The sequence below is a fragment of the Camelina sativa genome, chromosome 8 (genome assembly GCF_030686135.1).
Source record: "Camelina sativa cultivar CO46 ecotype springtype chromosome 8, ASM3068613v1".
NCBI lineage: Eukaryota > Viridiplantae > Streptophyta > Magnoliopsida > Brassicales > Brassicaceae > Camelina > Camelina sativa.
Genome location: NC_141887.1, coordinates 3099968 through 3111486, shown reverse-complemented (window position 1 = coordinate 3111486; position 11519 = coordinate 3099968). Strand labels below are relative to the sequence as shown.

Here is an 11519-nt window from a genome sequence, read left to right as displayed (position 1 = left end):
CATTTAATAAAAAAATCTAAAGAAAATCCAAGAAAGAAACGGATTGTTTGTTAACAGAGGTAACTTAAACCGCCTTTGTTTCTTTCTTTCTTCTTCCTTCCTTCTTCGGTTCTTCTTAATTGAAATCGAAAACTCTCTCTCAATGGGTTCTACAACTCGAGATCTCTTCTTCGTAATCATCGCTCTCTTTGCTTCGATCCTCTTCCTTCAGATTTCATCGTTACCGGATCCGTCTTTTTACGATTACCTCCGTGAGAGCAACCTCCCCGCCGGTATAGTTCCAAAGGGAGTTACTAATTTCTCGATCGACGTCAATACGGGGCGTTTCACTGTTGCTCTTCCGGTTCCTTGCGATGCTAAATTCGAGAACCAGTTCCACTTCGACTACAACATCTCCGGCGTTTTATCCGATGGACGGATCGGGAATCTATCTGGTGTGACGCAGAAGGAGCTGTTCCTTTGGTTTGCTGTCAAAGGGATACATGTTGATCCGGAGAGCTCTGGGTTGATTCACTTCGATGTTGGTGTTGCTGATAAGCAGCTTTCTCTTTCCCTCTTTGAGTCTCCTCGAGATTGTACTGCTGCGGCGGAATCTAAACACCGTGCTCTTGATCTCTCTAAGCCTCGTGATTTCGAGGTACGTTGTTGCGATTGAATGGTCTTAATCTTTTTTGGTGGTTTTTGTATTGGCATTGGGAATTGCTTACTGTCAAATTAGTTAGGGTTTTAGATTTTTCCCCCAAATTGTATGAGTGAAAAAAGGGGTTTTAGATTCCATAGCACAATTCTGAAGAAGAAGAGAGGCAAGATTGTTTCTGTTCCTACTAGCAAGAGAAACAAGCTCATTGAATCTTTAATTGTAACTTGTATATATGAATGTTTGGTTCTTGTTGCTGAGGCTTTTTGAAATCTATGTTCTTACTTTATTTCCTTTAACTCTTGCAATACAGAAGCAAACTGAAGATACTCAATCCACAATGCAGAAGCGATCCGAAGATATCCAATCGATCTTTGGAACAGGAAGAAATCGTTGGACAATACCATCATAGGATTATTTTTGATCGAGGCTTAGAAGGAAAATGCTAATTCCCCTGGTGATGTCTTGTGTGTATGGTGGTGACTTGTAAAAAGTTTGGCTTTTAGTTTGGTTTTATATACCATATCATATAGTATCAACAGAGTATTATAAGCTTTCAATAACTGCAATAGACTAAACTTAGGAGGTATGGATAACGTTTGGTTTTGCCTTAAAGATGATTAGGGGTTATAAGACATATATATATATATGCTTGTGGATTTTTTATGAGACACACTGCTGTGTTTTGTTATCACACTCTTTTATTGGATTTTTGGTTGTTGAGCAGATGCAGAGTGCAGATTAATTAGTGAATGATGAATCCATACAATATCGTTTACATATGATTTCATTTGTATACTGCAAACAGAGAAGAGGGCACTAATCACTATCACATGTTGGGGGGTTTATCATAATTTTTCCGTTATAAATAAAAAAAAACTTTTTTGACTAGCCAAATTTGCAAACAAAAAAAAAAACCTTAAACGAGCCACAAAGGTGCATATCCCAGCGCGCGTCTCTTTTAAAAGGGCCCCGCGTCTGTCATCATCCTTTGTCCTTTCGAGCGTGGTTTGAAGTGGGAGCTCACAGATGTCAATGTTAAAGAAAAAACCAAAAAAACGTGAACGGCAGGATTCGAACCTGCGCGGGCAAAGCCCACATGATTTCTAGTCATGCCCGATAACCACTCCGGCACGTCCACAACTTGTTGATTAATATATCTTTTCATATTCTTATCTTTGTCGGGAAAATACCAAAAAAAACTCGAAATTATTTTTATTTGAACGTTTAATACCTAATTGTTTTAGATTGAAATAAAAAATACACCAAATTATAAAAATGTGTCATTTAAAACCCAAAATAATAAGTGTTGTTATTTTTATACCCACGATTTTTCAACAAAATTAAAATTCCAATTTTGGTCTGATTATCTAATTAATTATTAAGTTTTAATATAAAAAATCTTGGTTTTGTGTTAACCACATCAAACCGAGATTCCCGGTTATCTACTTCTCTCTTCTTTCTCCTCCTCTTTCTCTCTTCTTCCCCCTCGTCTTGTTTCTCAAAATTTTCTATTTTTTAAAACAAAAAAGCTGTAATCATTTTTTGACTGTACGTGTAGGGGAGAAGATTAGGTGTTGAGAGAGGTGATAACGTTTGCACTGACAACAATTATAATATTCAAAGGTATCAATCAGATTTTGCTCTGAATTTTTTTTTATAACATCTCTCTTTTTTTTTTAATTTCGTTTTTTTGTTCTTTTTAGCAGCAGCAACCTAGAAACTTAAAAAACAATGAATTGACAGTGTGTATGTTTCTGTGTTCGTGCTTGGTCTGAATCTGACGGAAACCAAAAAGAAAAAAAAAATCTGGAATTCAGACAATATCAAAACAGAAAATAAATTGAATTTGTGACATGATTTGACAATGGAACTCCAATCTCAAATTCTGATTCTCCATCCGAACATCGACGCTAGACGAGCCAACATTGTCGCAAGTTCTAGGATTTGTACGCCTTCACCGTCGAAAGAGATGAAACGACATCGATTAGAGAAAAGAGGAATAAGAACAAGAAGTTGATAACCGGGGTTAATCCCGGTTTGATATGATTAACACAAAATCGAGATTTTTTATATTAAAAATTAATAATTAATTAGATAACCAGGGCAAAATTGGAATTTTAATTTTGTTGGAAAATCGTGAATCTGAAAATAACAACACTTATTATTTTAAGTTTTAAACAACATCTTTTTATAATTTGGTATATTTTTATTACAATCCAAAATAACTAAATATTAAACGTCCAAATAAAAATAATTTCGGATTATTTTTTGACATTTTTCCCAATCTTTGTCTCTACACCAAAACATGCAAAATTTACCGATCATACAAAAAAAGTCGTCGATAAGATTGGGTCACGTTTATTATCCTTATAATAAAAAAAATGTTATCCTTATTATGGGTCAAAATTATTCAGTAACTTAAAAGTCTACTACTACAACAACCAATGCTCAATAATAGTAAATCAAATCAAAGTATTTACATCTTTATAGATGGTAATGAATCGACATATATGACATGCCGATTGGGTGAAGAGCTGTGGACCTTATCTCCTCCATTGTCATCATTCGTCACCAAGGTCTCCTAGATTATCACGAAACTCTCTCTACTACTATTTTATTTTATAAGGACAAGAAGATAGTAATAGTAGCGCACACACACACAAAAAAAAAAAAAGAGTTGACCACTGTAGAAGAACACATCAGAGATGGAGGAAATGAAGCCATGTGCCGCTAACTCGCCGCCGTTGACTCCTATTGGTTTCTTAGAAAGAGCAGCCACCGTTTACGGTGACTGTACCTCCATCGTTTACGGTAGCAACACCGTTTACACGTGGCGTGAAACTAACCTCCGTTGTCTCCGCGTCGCTTCCTCTCTGTCTTCCCTCGGTTTAGGCAGGTCCGACGTCGTCTCCGTCCTTTCTCCCAACACTCCGGCGATGTACGAGCTCCAGTTCGCTGTTCCCATGTCCGGCGCAATCCTCAACAACATCAACACACGCCTCGACGCACGCACCGTCTCTGTTCTTCTCACTCACTCTGGATCTAAGCTTCTCTTCGTCGACGTCTTCTCTCACGATCTCGCCGTCGAAGCTATCTCGATGATGACGACTGATCCGCCCGTTCTCGTCTTCATCGCCGATAAGGAAGAGGCAGGAGGAGGTGCTGACGTGGCCAATCGCAACAAGTTCAGTTACACTTACGATGATCTTGTCGAGAGAGGTGATCCGAATTTTAAATGGATCCGACCCGTAAGCGAATGGGATCCGATTGTGCTTAATTACACTTCCGGTACGACTTCGGCACCTAAAGGAGTGGTACACTGCCACAGGGGAATTTTCGTGATATCGGTTGACTCTCTAATCGATTGGACCGTACCGAAAAATCCGGTTTACTTATGGACTCTACCGATATTTCACGCTAACGGCTGGAGCTATCCGTGGGGGATCGCCGCCGTCGGAGGAACTAACGTCTGTTTGCGAAAGTTCGACACGCCGTTAATTTACCGTTTGATCCGTGATCACGGCGTCACGCACATGTGTGGAGCTCCCGTGGTGCTCAACATGTTGTCTGCGACTCAGGAATCTCAGCCGTTGAACCGTCCCGTCAACATCTTAACCGCCGGTGCTCCTCCTCCAGCCGCTGTTCTCCTCCGAGCAGAATCAATCGGTTTCGTGATCAGTCACGGTTACGGATTAACGGAAACCGCCGGATTAAACGTCTCTTGCGCGTGGAAGCCACAGTGGAACCGGTTACCGGCGACTGATCGGGCGAGGTTGAAGGCACGGCAAGGAGTGAGAACCCTTGGGTTTACTGAAATAGACGTGGTGGATCCTGAATCGGGTCGGGGTGTTGAGAGAAACGGAGAAACCGTCGGAGAAATCGTGATGAAGGGAAGCTCGATCATGCTTGGCTACTTAAAAGATCCGAACGGAACAGAGAAGGCTTTGAAGAACGGGTGGTTTTACACCGGAGATGTTGGTGTGATTCACTCGGATGGTTATCTAGAGATTAAAGATAGATCGAAAGATATAATTATAACCGGAGGAGAGAATGTGAGTAGCGTTGAGGTGGAAGCGGTTTTGTATACGAATCCGGCAGTGAGTGAAGTGGCGGTGGTGGCGAGACCTGATGAGTTTTGGGGAGAGACGCCGTGTGCGTTCGTGAGTTTGAAAGAAGGGTTGAGTCGGAGGCCGACGGAGGAGGAGTTGATAGAGTATTGTAGGAAGAAGATGCCAAGGTATATGGTTCCTAAAACCGTGTCGTTTAGGGATGAGTTGCCCAAGACTTCGACTGGGAAAGTTATGAAGTTTGTACTCAGGGAGATTGCTAAGAAGATGGGTATGACGAGGTTAAGTCGGATGTAATATGCTATGGTTGTAGATTGTAAAAGAGCAAAATGTATGAAAAGACCATCCTCATCCCTAAATTTTTTTTATGAATGTTTTAAATATTAAAATTAAAGACTTTTTTTTTTTTTTTTTGGACTTAAAAGAGTTTTTTAAGAGATCTGTCATATAAGTATTACTGTAGTTTCTAATATACCATCTTCCTTCTATTCTTTTCTAATATACCACAACCATAAATTAAAATGACTATACTATCATATTAAAGTTAAGCTTCAATTTATGAAGTTAGGATAGTTGACTTTCATCGTTCAAACCATTGCAAAATTCAAAGTAAAAGGAATCTCTCTCCCCCCCCACTATCTTCTTCTTCCTATTCTCTCTCTAGAAAAACATCATTGATTTGATTTTTTTAAATTTTCCCGATCACTTATTTATTGATAAGTTGAAACTTAATATTTTTAATAGATAATATTTTACTAATTTGTTGGACAATTATAACCTCAAAAGACCCATGAACATGTTGTCATTTAGCTTTCTAAAGGACAAACATTTTTTTCTCTCTTAATTGCTCCATTCTGCATCCTTTCTACCTTTGACATATAACATGTCAAATCTTAAAATGTTCTTATGGACAAATTTAATCCAAACTACCTCATCTACAACAAGTGTGCACAACTCTCCTTTTATGTGTCAGCAAGTAAAAACTCGCAGCTCGTTATAAACGACATTTTATTAAGGTGGTGGACAAGTTTCCCTATAAACAACATATCTATGAAAATGTTGTCTTCTGTTAATTGTGAACATTTTTTCGCATAAATTTTCCTAGACAACAATTTAAATATATTTGGTGGACCAGTTTTAATTGTTAACGTATATTATTTGAAAATATATTCTTGTATGTAAACCATGCTTCCTCGAATTACTAATTTGAATATTAGAAATATATAATGATTAATGTTTTTAAAGTTGGTTGTGACTGTGGGTTGAAGTTGAAAAGGTCTGTCTACATTTAATGTTATCACTGTCAAATAAAGATCAACAAAAACACAGTTTTCCATAATAATAATGGACCCTTAAAGCTGGATTGTAGTACAATAGAAAAGGATTCTTAAATGTGATATTTTACAACAAAAAAAAAAATTGTTGTAAATGTGGTACATTTGATTAAATTCCATTAAAAATAAATACCCATAAAAACCTAGTCAACGAAAAAAGATCTTAAGTAAAATGTATGGTATGAACTTAGTATATGATACAAGTACAACGTTATTCCTAGTAAACATCAAATTTCGTGAAACCGATATCTGCCGACAAAGGAACTTGCTACCTCTTTTATAAGCTTACCCATTTTATTTGCACGGTTTTGTTTGTCTTACTTAAGTATGCGATTGTCTAACCAACAAAGAAAACTGAACTAAAAAAAGACATCAGATTAATTAAAGAGAGTACTAATTAATTAGTCCACCGCGTTAACACCGTGTAATAAAAAGACACATGTTACAAAAGTTGCGTGTCATTTATTTCTCTCATATATTTGCTGTTCTGTAATTAAACTTTGATGACTGCTTCCTTTGTTTGAAGGTTATCTTTAAAAACAAAATGTGGTTTCAGTCGGAAAAACATTCATAAAAATAAATAGAGATACCTCCACGAAGTTGATTGAAATTGAAGAAGAGAGGAAACCCAACTCATTAAGCAAACATCGATCGGATCTTCTTTGTCTCTCGCTCAAGAAGAACTGTATTATAGAAGATGGGGTTTTTCTCTCACATGATCTCCAGAGATGATCTGAAAGCAGGAGATCACATCTATTCTTGGCGTAACGCTTACATCTACTCTCATCACGGTTCGGTTCCATTTCTTTCTCAAAACCTTTTGATCTTATTTATTTTCTGGGTTTTTTTTTTTTTTTTAATCGAATATCACAAAAAATTGGATTTACTCTGTTTGCAGGAATCTATGTAGGCGATGGTAAAGTCATCCATTTCACTCGTGGAGGTGGTCTTGAATTCGGAACCGGAACAGTTTTGGACAAGTTCATCGATATTTCGATACAGAATCATGGAAGAAGAAAAAATAACAAGTGTCTTCTTGATTGTGGAGACCAATCTGATCTCGGTGGTGTCATCTCTTCTTGTCTTGATTGTTTTCTATCCGGAGGTAATCTCCATCTCTTCGAATACAGTGCCTCTCCGTCTGTCTTTCTAGCCAAACGAGGTGGTACTTGCACGATAGCATCTTCGGATCCTTGTGATGAAGTCATCTCACGTGCGGAGTTTCTCCTTTTAAAAAATGGGTTTGGTGAGTACGATCTTTTAGATAATAACTGTGAAGATTTTGCTATCTATTGCAAAACTGGTTTGTTTGTTTTATCCATGGCCACCAAGTTTGGAAGTAGTGGTCAGGCCAACTCTGTGTCTGCTGCTGGTGGTGTTGTTTCTTTGACGCTTAAGGTTTTAGGGGTGAAAAAGAAGACTAGTGCTGGTCATGAAGATGATTCTGTGGTTTCTGTTGTTAACAAGGTCATTTCTTCTACGGTTAAATATGTAGTTCCTGGTGTTGGTGGTGTGGCTTTGGCGGAATATGGTCACTACTGTTTTGGCCGCCTGTTTTACGACATTGGTGTTAGAAAAGATGCTTGTAAGGTTTCTGTTGAAGAGCTTGTTGCATTTGTAGGTGCCAAGCAAGGCATACAAAACAAGTGTCTCTCTAGTTAGCACTTCGTTGTTTGCATTTATGTATGTTTGATATGACTAATTGTCAAGAAGAGTATGGAGAGAGTGATTTTGCTTTTCTGCATTGTTCGAATTGTATAAACTGTATTTTAACTATTTGTAAAATAACATTATTATTTCCAATAAAATTGAACTCTTCTTCAAATAACCTGTGAGGTTTTAACTTCTTAAGACACCAACTTTGAGCTTTCTTTAACCTTAAAAACCTCTCAACTAGCTTTAGACCATATTTGAGAACGCAAAAACAGAGCGAAGAAAAAGCATGAGAAAGAGAATGATCGATGCAGGAATAAACGAGGAGGACACACAGGGTTTGAGTGAGTTGAGGCCTCATGCGCCTTAGAGTAACCCTCTTTCCAAGAGAACAGCTTTCATTGTTTTCAGTGATTCTTCCATATCATCACAAATCTTGTGAGCATCCGGTATTATAGTAGGATCAACCCCTATCGTGATTGTCACTTCCCCCGCATAACTTGTGTAATGTATCAGCGATGCCTATCGAACACAAAAACAAGAAACAATCAATCAAAAAGAAAAGCTAATTACGATTTAAACTAAATTACGCAACAACACAAAAAAAGACGTACCTGTGAGTGTCCATAAGAGCTTGGAGAAATGTAAGCGATGGGATGGCCATGGAAACTGATTTCTTCCGTAGGGCCCATAACGTTTGACACACATGTCGTTATGTTCTTCAAGTGTTGATTGAATGCTAATGATGCTGCCTAGAATGACAAGAGTGAGTTAATATGTACTGCCCATATAAAAATGCAAATTACAAATCTCAAATTTTTTTTACCTTAGCTCCTAACACTTTTAGGATGATATTGATAAAGAAATACGCTAGAGCTGCTTGATAAGAGTGCTTCTTTCGAGCCATAATAGCTTTGGACTTTTCTAGATAGACCAATGGATCGGTTTCTAAAGCAATCGATAACGGTAAGATAATAAAACTGAAGTAGTTTCCCCATCTGCATTTTGAATCCTTCACCATCATTTCTGCCAAAGACTTTATGCATAAGAAGTATTATAAATTAAATATTGTTTGTTGAGAATTAAAGAATTATAATTTATAAGATTTGAGGAGTATGTTTCTAACCTTGAACCCGATGTCTGACCTTAGATTTACTGTACAACCTGCACGAAATCGTATTCCATCCGGAAGATATGAAGTCAATAATGATCCATCCTCCAGCTCATCATTCTTGTCTTGTTTTTGAGAAACAAGATATTGTCGGTTCATATAGCTAGAAAGAGCAGCTTGTGTAATTCCGAGTAGAACATCGTTGATAGTCTAACAGCATATGCAATAGAAAGCACAGATCCATTAAAAAAGGTAATAGAAATTAAAATCCTTAAGAGAGTTATGAACATAAATCGCAACGTTACCATGTTCATAGCATTCTTGATAAGTTTAATGTCATCTAGAGATATCGTTCGGTGATAGAATCTCCTTGGATTTCTCCTGACATTCGCATTGCCTTTCAATGGTGTTTTTGTATCCTTCAAAAACAACACTGTCGCACCAAGCAACAACACATCTACGATTGTATTCCAAATCAGTCTCATTGTAGAACCAATGGTGAATATTGCCCTTAAGAACCAGCCAGTTTTCTCAAGGCTATGCGGCGCTGTGGTTCGCCGTTTCACCAAAGGAGTAGCAGTAGACAACATGCTTGGATTTGATGTCTTATGGGTACATGCGAGCACAAGGGAAATGAAGGACATCCCATCTGCCAACGCTTGGTTAAATCTTATTACACCGACTGCTTCAGCATCAGAGGTTTTGACGTTAAGGATGTGAATGTCCCACAAAGGTCTTGATCTATCAAGAGGAGTCATTGTGAGACGGGAGCAATAATCATCGACGAAGCTTTGTCCACTTTCACATATCTCTTCTAGATCTACGTATGGTACAATTACATGATCTTCTACATTGACTTCGGTCTCGATCCATTTTGCACCATTTTCAGACTAGTAAGATAAGACAGATGGAGACCAAACACTATCTCAAATGATTTGACTCAAAATCTCAAGTATTGACATTGAGATCATGTAAATTAATCAACAAACATATAATTCTTTTTTTCCTGTTTTTTGCAACTATCAAATTATTTACTTATTTAAAGAAAACATTCTCTAAAAACAAAATTTCTAAATCAGGTCATGTTTGAATACAACATAATATTTACAAGTGATCGAGAATAACTAAGCATGTATAAGTGGGTACCAGTTTGCTTGAGAAACGAGGATGCTTGTAGACATTATGCCTCAAAGCATCAAGAACAACGTCAGGATTAATTTTGGTTTTGAAACCAATGTTGATGATGGCACATATGTCTATGTCTGGCGACTGGAATACTCGCGCCATCGGGCTGAGCGGCTCCTCCTCCCCCTCCTCCTCCTTATTCTTCATTCTCCCGTTCCCTATGTGCATAGTGCATATCTCTTCTCTTCTCTATCTCTCTTCTTAGTATAAAGTTTGTCTATACCTATATATAAGTGGTCTTAAATGTGACTCTATTCTTTTGGTATTTTATGTTTGTTTGTATTATTGTCTTTGAACAGCAAAAAAAATTATTATGGGTGACGGTGAATTTTCTTCTAACAAAACATACAAAAAATTGTAGTTGCCAGAAAACTATATGTTATACTATTTCAGTAACTCAGTTTCACGTTGTTTGTTTTGAACATCCTGCTATATTAATTGGGAAGCACAAATATGAAACTAATCTTAAAATTTGTAAAAAATTACATTCAATTGTCATTTGAAAAACTTAATTAATTAAAAAACGAAAATTGGGGACACATAAAATAAAATAAATTGTAGAAAAAAAATCTATTAGAATCAAAACTAATTCATACTTTTAAAAAAAAATTAACAGCTAAGATTTAAAAAATCTAATCGAATAAAATCTAAAGTTCATTATATGCAAATGTTTTATTGACAGATTTTCAATAAATATTTTTAATATAAATTTTTTTTAATATAAGCAAATTAAATTTTTAATCACAAATCTTTATAAATAACATAATAACAAAATAAATTATTAAAAAATTTCATCATACAAAAAGTTCAGTCTGCAGTTTTCTATGGGTTAGTACCTAGTTAGTATAGAATTAGCTAGTACTTAATTAAGTGATTGTGTATGTTCACATATGTTCGTGCTTTTAATGTGGTCGAAGCTGATGCATGATAAAACGTGTCCTCTTAAATGACAACTATAATATTTAATGCAAAAGAAAAGTTATTGGATTCACTCCTGAACAACTATATTCTGTCCCTCTTAATTAATCAATTAGAATACAACGTTACTAGGTACGGATCCGCACGTACGTGCGTGATTGATTTCAAAAACTATGTTTACTATAAAGTTTGTAATATATTATGTACACATAGAGTTACATTTATATATATAATTATTTGTTAAATCATTTACAGTTCAAACTTATATTAGTTGGTTTCATTCAATTTGTGATTTTTGAAATAATAAAAGTTTCAGCATAAAATTAAGATTCACAAAACAACATACCCAAAAATCTAACGTTTACCGAATTAGTGATTAATCAGAATTGTATAAAACTTGTAAATTGTGAAACGGATAAAACCATCAAAAAGATTAAAACTTACCGAAACGAATGACATAAATTCTTAAGCGGATCAAATCCATCCCGGTAGCTATACTCCATAAAGGGTATAATATTTTTTTATCTATAAAAATCCATCCTCCGAAATCTTTAAAAAATAATATTAAAATATATATCAGATTTTATATTTTTAATATGTTAATTTTGAAA

At 36.2% G+C, this 11519-nt stretch overlaps 4 protein-coding genes and 1 non-coding gene across 6 annotated transcripts; 3 read left to right on the top strand and 2 right to left on the bottom strand.

The window, feature by feature from the left end:
• The first annotated feature begins 16 nt into the window (after positions 1 to 16).
• LOC104705929 (uncharacterized protein At5g01610) lies at positions 17 to 1363 on the top strand. The gene is made up of 2 exons (XM_010422025.3): positions 17 to 637; positions 951 to 1363. Exons 1-2 carry the CDS (start codon positions 143 to 145, stop codon positions 1047 to 1049), a joined length of 594 nt encoding a protein of 197 aa, XP_010420327.1. The 5' UTR covers positions 17 to 142; the 3' UTR covers positions 1050 to 1363.
• Positions 1364 to 1696: 333 nt separating this feature from the next.
• On the bottom strand, positions 1697 to 1778 carry TRNAS-AGA (transfer RNA serine (anticodon AGA)). The gene has a single exon. It is a non-coding gene; the product is annotated as a tRNA-Ser (tRNA).
• Positions 1779 to 2984: 1206 nt separating this feature from the next.
• LOC104705928 (putative acyl-activating enzyme 5, peroxisomal) lies at positions 2985 to 5101 on the top strand. Its single transcript, XM_010422024.3, has one exon. It carries the CDS (start codon positions 3346 to 3348, stop codon positions 5002 to 5004), a length of 1659 nt encoding a protein of 552 aa, XP_010420326.1. The 5' UTR covers positions 2985 to 3345; the 3' UTR covers positions 5005 to 5101.
• A 1366-nt stretch (positions 5102 to 6467) lies between these two features.
• Positions 6468 to 7866, top strand: LOC104705926 (protein LEAD-SENSITIVE 1). Its single transcript, XM_010422022.3, has 2 exons — positions 6468 to 6832; positions 6940 to 7866. Exons 1-2 carry the CDS (start codon positions 6739 to 6741, stop codon positions 7701 to 7703), a joined length of 858 nt encoding a protein of 285 aa, XP_010420324.1. The 5' UTR covers positions 6468 to 6738; the 3' UTR covers positions 7704 to 7866.
• On the bottom strand, positions 7818 to 10339 carry LOC104705927 (wax ester synthase/diacylglycerol acyltransferase 8-like). Of its 2 annotated transcripts, none has more exons than XR_015564772.1 (6): positions 9952 to 10206; positions 9111 to 9695; positions 8821 to 9015; positions 8521 to 8720; positions 8309 to 8446; positions 7818 to 8216 (listed from the first exon to the last, which is right to left on the bottom strand). XR_015564772.1 is itself a non-coding variant. In XM_010422023.3 (6 exons), the coding sequence occupies exons 1-6, from the start codon at positions 10156 to 10158 to the stop codon at positions 8061 to 8063; spliced, it is 1491 nt and encodes a 496-aa protein (XP_010420325.1). In that variant the 5' UTR covers positions 10159 to 10339; the 3' UTR covers positions 7818 to 8060. The 2 variants fall into 2 exon arrangements, 1 of the variants encoding a protein (XP_010420325.1); XM_010422023.3 differs by having other exon boundaries at positions 8521 to 8730; positions 9952 to 10339.
• Between the last annotated feature and the right edge of the window lie 1180 nt (positions 10340 to 11519).

What these genes read in the sequence shown, in the direction of transcription:
- LOC104705929 (XM_010422025.3), top strand. Translation starts at nt 143, where the DNA reads ATGGGTTCTACAACTCGAGATCTCTTCTTCGTAATCATCGCTCTCTTT. An exon ending in CTAAGCCTCGTGATTTCGAG is followed by an intron (nt 638 to 950) that starts GTACGTTGTTGC and finishes CTTGCAATACAG; the next exon opens with AAGCAAACTGAAGATACTCA.
- LOC104705928 (XM_010422024.3), top strand. Translation starts at nt 3,346, where the DNA reads ATGGAGGAAATGAAGCCATGTGCCGCTAACTCGCCGCCGTTGACTCCT.
- LOC104705926 (XM_010422022.3), top strand. Translation starts at nt 6,739, where the DNA reads ATGGGGTTTTTCTCTCACATGATCTCCAGAGATGATCTGAAAGCAGGA. An exon ending in TTACATCTACTCTCATCACG is followed by an intron (nt 6,833 to 6,939) that starts GTTCGGTTCCAT and finishes CTCTGTTTGCAG; the next exon opens with GAATCTATGTAGGCGATGGT.
- LOC104705927 (XM_010422023.3), bottom strand. Translation starts at nt 10,158, where the DNA reads ATGCACATAGGGAACGGGAGAATGAAGAATAAGGAGGAGGAGGGGGAG. An exon ending in TCAAGAATGCTATGAACATG is followed by an intron (nt 9,016 to 9,110) that starts GTAACGTTGCGA and finishes ATATGCTGTTAG; the next exon opens with ACTATCAACGATGTTCTACT. An exon ending in TAAAAGTGTTAGGAGCTAAG is followed by an intron (nt 8,447 to 8,520) that starts GTAAAAAAAATT and finishes TTGTCATTCTAG; the next exon opens with GCAGCATCATTAGCATTCAA.